This window comes from Clarias gariepinus, chromosome 19 (genome assembly GCF_024256425.1).
Source record: "Clarias gariepinus isolate MV-2021 ecotype Netherlands chromosome 19, CGAR_prim_01v2, whole genome shotgun sequence".
Lineage (NCBI taxonomy): Eukaryota > Metazoa > Chordata > Actinopteri > Siluriformes > Clariidae > Clarias > Clarias gariepinus.
In genome coordinates, this window is record NC_071118.1 from 6,626,853 (window position 1) to 6,632,967 (window position 6,115).

The 6,115-nt window shown below is 38.1% G+C and overlaps 1 protein-coding gene across 1 annotated transcript; it reads left to right on the forward strand.

Annotated features, from left to right (window-relative positions):
- The first annotated feature begins 448 nt into the window (after positions 1–448).
- Positions 449–5,591, forward strand: zgc:165604 (uncharacterized protein LOC792578 homolog). Its single transcript, XM_053478753.1, has 6 exons — positions 449–512; positions 1,949–2,103; positions 3,463–3,620; positions 4,799–4,992; positions 5,115–5,237; positions 5,315–5,591. Exons 1-6 carry the CDS (start codon positions 449–451, stop codon positions 5,509–5,511), a joined length of 891 nt encoding a protein of 296 aa, XP_053334728.1. The 3' UTR covers positions 5,512–5,591.
- Positions 5,592–6,115: the final 524 nt, after the last annotated feature.

The following is a 6,115-nucleotide window of genomic DNA, read 5'->3' on the forward strand; positions in this document are numbered from 1 at the left end:
CATTTAAATGAAAGACATGAATGAGCACAGTTTTCAAGCATTTTCAACAACAAAAAAAAAATAATAAGGAAATTAACTTTTCACTCTGATTGATATTTGTGATTTAAGTTACACATTGTTTCTTTGCTCTACACTAACAGCAAATCTCATTAGTGTTTATTACTTGTGCAATTTCAATAGATTGAACGCCTTTTTTCCATTAGACAAATTGATCATATTTTGCAGTTCAGAGATTCTACAATGTTCTAGTGGAAATCAGTGTGTAACTATCTGCCAGGGATTTCCTAAGTGGAGAAAAAGCGAGATTTCTTTTGTCCGTCCCTTAATGACTTGATTATAATTGTGCAGTGAACAAGAAACAAAGACCTGGATAGATGCATATTTACACACACACACACACACACACACACACACACACACACACACACACACACACACACACACAATGATGCATGGCTGGAGACAGTGGCTCTTTAGGATCACCTGCTTGGTGTTTAAATTTCTCCAGTATGGTGAGTAAAAATTATATACATTTTTGTATCTCAAAAATATTTCAAAATAATTCAAGTAACACTTGTGTACTTTGAAAAAGGAAGACCAGATAATTTTTTGCTAATTAGATAATGTAAATGCACTGATAATTAATTCAATAATAGCATTTTTACTATATATATATATATATATATATATATATATATAGTGTTTTAATGTTGGAAAGACTACCTACTGAGAATGTTTCAGAGATTGCTATTGTTTGGGTTTCATATAATTTATGACATATTCCAGACTTGAACTATTTTTTATAATTTATGTACATATTTGTGTGAGTTATTATCAAATATTTGAGACATGTTCATGACCCCCATGGGTCCTGCTCTCTCCAACGCAGCGTGGATCGTCTAGCTTAAGCTGTCAACTGTAATTACTGCCTGATATTCACGATGTGAAAAGAAAGGGCCCGGAGACGGTACAGTGGTGGAGGCGGGGCCCGTCATTATTGTAATTAGACATGGGTATGCATGAGGATGAAGGTCAGGGCATGATGACTGCTGAAAGAAAAAGCACACATCTTTGTTCATAAATTATCTTTCCTGCTGAACTACATTAAAATGTCAGATTAAGCTTCAACTGTTTTCGGACTGTGCAAATCTTTCATTAGGATGCATGCTTAATAATGCAGATTTATCTTTGGTTTAATTTGTTGTTTGTTTTATGATTTTGCAGCTGTATGTAATTTTGTAAAATGTAATTTGATTAAAATGAACTATATACTGTATACTACTAGGTAAAAGTTTTGACACCACCTATTTCCCAGGTCTTCATATATTTTTTTCTTTTTTTTTTTTATTTGTTTTTCTTTCCTGTTTTTTTCATATATCATTATTTCATTGATATTTATTTATACATAAAAATACATTTATTTATTTCATATATATATATATATATATATATATATATATATATATATATTTACTGATTTTTCTTTTGTTTATATATCATTATTTTATTCAATGACAAGATGTATGAAAAAATAAAAATCAGGAAAGAAAAAGAATTTATTCCATATATATTTTTATATACTTATTTTCTAATTTTTTTATTTTCTGATTTATATATATTTAATTATTTACATTTATTTTTATTTCTTTTATATATTATTTATATAATGCTCTATGTCAAAATGAGTAAGCACTTTAAAAATACACAATTATGCAAACAAGGTAAGCATAATTATTTATTTTTGAAGTGCTTACTCATTTTTTTGTTTGTTAAACTTAAATTTCAAAAGTACAGTATACTGGTAATACTAGCACTATATGGAATTTATGAGGCAATCTAACTTTATATCCTCGTATACAATTTTGAGCTGATGAATTCCCTGTTCTGGCTAAGTGTTGCTAATTAACTGAAGTAGTGTGACGGGGCTCACCCTCCTGACCGTGTCTAGACGCAGTGCGAGTCTCAGTGAGGGAGTCCAGTGTGGAGGTGGTGCAGGGAGACTCGATCACTTTACCCTGCTCATTTCTCACCATGAGCCCTTTGATCCGTCTCAGTATCATCTGGACCCTGACTCCTTTTTCAGACCAAGACAATCCCACACAGGTATTAGACTCTGTACCTTGCATAAAATTATTCTCTTACAGTAATTAATAATCAAACATTTGTATTGTAAAGATTTCTTATTAATGACATTAAAAAGATGATAAAACAATTCGCCATTTCTCAGCAATATATATACACCAGTCAGCCATAACATTATGACCACCAGCCTAATACCGAATCGAGTAGGTTCCTCTTTTGCCACTATAACAGATAAACTGCTTTAAACCTTTCTATTGGAACTTGTATCAAGCGGTCAGGGGTAGCTCAGTGGTCTGCTCAAGGCCTTGGACTATGGTTCAGAAGGTTCCAGGTTCAAATCCCACAACTACCAATTTGCCCCTGTTGGACCCTTGAGCAAAGCCCTTAACTGCTTAGATGTATAATGAAAGAAAAATGTAAGTTGCACTGGATAAGGGCTAAATGTAAATTTGAACTACAGGAGCTCTTATATTGGAATATGGGCCTCAATGCTAAGCCTTCGCTCTCCGTGTGCACGAGCCTTGGCTTCTATGACCCTGGGTCACCTATGGTAATTTAACTCTTATCAAAGTCTCCTAAATTCTTCTGTTTGCCCATTTTTTTCAGTTTCCAACAATTTGTTCACTTGATGCCTAATATATCCCACCCACTTCCAGGAGCCATTATAAAGGGATATTGTAAATATAGCTACTGTGACAAGGACCAGACAACTGGGTCTGAGCAACTCCAAAACTGCAGCTCCTGTGGGATCTTCATGAGCTGCCATGGTCAGACACAGACAAACAAAAACTGGTCCAAGGAAGAAAAAAACAGTGAACCGGTGACCAGGTCATGGGCAGCTGATGCAAGACTTATTGATGCACATGGGGAGCAAAGGCTGGCCTATGCAGTTCGATCCAATAGAAGAGCTACTGTAGCTCATAGGTAAATGGTGTTTCCCTAAAAAGGTGCCAGAACACACAGTTTGGCTGTTTTGGTGGCAAAAGGGGGACTCAATATTACGCAGGTGGTTATAATGTTATGGCTGATTGGTGCAGATGCTGAATATTTGTTCATTGTCAGTAAGCACTTCATGCTAGTAACCCTAAAACCAGCAAGTTCTATATAATTTGTTTACAAAAAGTTATAAAGTTTTCTAAAATGACATTTAATTGTTAGCTTTACTTTGTTGGACAGTAAAGTAAACAAAAGTAGTAGAAGTAAAGTAAACAAAGTCAGCTTTTCATCACTATACAGTACAGTATATGAAATAAAACCACTTGAACCTTTGGAACATCTGGAACATCTTAATGTCTAAACATCAACCTGACAGAAAACAACAGTATGCATTCTTTGCATGTATCATTTGTTAGTGATGAAGTTTTTATGTGTGTAATCCAGGTGATCGCGTATGATCAGGGGCAGGTGATCGAAAGCCCCTCCTTCACTGGCAGGGTTGAGTTTACTAACATTCCCTGGAACGCTGATATCATCCTCAATGAAACGCGTGTTTCTGATGCTGGTATCTACCGTTGCGTGGTAAACAATCCACCAGATTGGTAAGAACTGTTTAACACTCCTGTAAAGCACAGAGAAACTCATTTGCACTGGGGGAACTTTATTATTATACGGTAACCGAAGACTATAGTTGCGTGCCTGGCATAAAGCCAAAGATCAGAGCAAATCAAATAAGTTTGTTATTATTTTGTGCTACGAGGGGGTATCAAAAACTTAAGAGATTTGTGCACCACAGATCAGGTCGCTTTGCTGTACATCGTCCCTCAAACACCTTAAAACCTGGCAGTCTATTACAAAACCATATACATACCAGAATTTAACAGATTGGTAAAATATTCATTTCATTGCAGCTGTATGAGATTCTTCTGTAGTAGTGAGTGCTTGCTTTTACTGTATAAAGGCTTGAGTTAAAGTACAGTTTTTGTCTCCCTCTGCTGTTTACAAAGAGAATTGCAGCTGAAATATATACAGTTATATACAGCTAGATAAATAAAGTACATTACAATTTACCATTGGGGTTAATAATGTTGCAGCTGCCAGTTCACAGATTATACATCAACGTACAAGCAGAAAGGTGTAGAAGAATGGTAAGACTAGGTTAAAATAATAATAATAATAAAAGACAGTGAGAAAGAGGGTAAAGGTCATTCATTTAGTTTGTATATAGAGTCGTGGGGGCCTGAAGCCTATCATAGAAGACTTAGGGCACAAGGCATGCTACACTCTGGATAGAGTGCCAATCCATTGCATTACACACACACACACACAAACACTATGAGCAATTTGCGAACACCAGTTAGTCTTATCGTTATGTCTTTGGACTGTGGGAGGAAACCAGAGCCAGAGGAAAACAGACCCAAGATGGGAATTGAACCCCGACCATGGAGGTGCAAAGTGACAGTGCTAACCACTAAGCCACCATGCATTAGCATTAGGGTGCATAAAAATCATTGCAAAAAATAAGCATATACTGTTTACATTTAGGCATTTGGCAGACGCTCTTACTGTATCCAGAGCGACTTACATTTTTATCTTATTACACATCTGAGCAGTTGAGGGTTAAGGGCCTTGCTCAAGGGCCCAACAGTGGCAACTTAGTGGTTGTGGGGTTTGAACCTGGGATCTTCCGAACCATAGTCCAATGCCTTAACCACTGAGCTTCCCCTGGCCCCTGTTTGTGTACTTGATGAGTACTTACAGGTATCAAATAAATGTCCAGTACATTTGGCTTACTTGATGGTGGTGCGTGTGTTGTAGTTCCCCCATCTCTGCCTGTTTGTATGTGGGAAGGAGACACTGATGTAGGTGGCACTGTAACATTGACCTGCCTTGTAATGGAGGGGATCCCCTCTCCACAAATCAGCTGGAGGAAGCTGGAGCCAGACCACATCACTTTACCCATCAGTATGGGAGGTAAGTACGTTTCCATAATCAGATCAAATTTATAAAACAAAATTTTACCTGATCTTAAAAGCCTCTAAGTGACAAAGGCCATGTCTACTGTATGTACGTGCGTGTTATTTTTTTTTTTTTAGGGGATTTAATGGGCTTGGTACAAATTGCAAACATGTCTGCACAGGATTCTGGTGTGTACTGCTGTTCCGTGACCAACCCACTGGGCACACAAAACTGCCACGTGAACCTGTCGGTGTACACACGTGAGTTTCAGCTAGACCTCTCTGTCCAATCAGGTTATTTCCAAATCAATCACAGTACACTCTCTCTCCTTATGCAGCTCCGGAGAATGCCCCAGGCCTCCTGCAGGGGGTGCTACTCTCACTCTTCATGGGTATCGTGCTGCTGATCCTGTTGGCGCTGGTGCTGTGGCTTCACCGCTCAGCTCAGGAGAGCAAAAGGATGGACGGCCATGTGGAGGAGTGCTACAACCAGATGGCTTACACTCCCTCTCTCATCAAGCGCTCATTTGTCTGAGACTGGACCTGTACTGGAATCAAGGGTCCTGTGGTGTTCAGATGTTTTTTCAAATGCATTGTGGGGACGTTATAATTGAGATTGTTTATTAAAGTACGGGATAAATATGATATGTCCTGTAATGCAAACCTTTGAGAACCTTAATAGCTATTTGTTTAGAAAGAAACCTAGGACACGAGGCGGGGCACACTCTGGACAGGGTGCCAATCCGTCACAGGGCGCATACACTCACTACGAGCAATTTGAGAACACCAATTAACCTAATTTAGATGTCTTTGGACAGTGGGAGGAAACCGGAGTACCCAGAGGAAACCCAACAAGCACAGAGAGAGGAGAACATGCAAACTCCATGCACACAGAGGCGGAAATCGAACCCAGACCCTGGAGGTGCAAGGCGAAAGTGCTAACCGCTTAACCACCGTGCCACCTACTCACTTAAACGACTAGAAAATCTGATTTAAACACCGCCTAGTTAAATATTCCTTTCAAAACTTCACTTACAGTCAAGGGACATTTTTCGTTGTGTATTTAAACAGTCATAAGCTCAAAATCATAAGATGAAAGCGACTTAAATAAAGCTCAGGCAAATACAGTTTACATAACC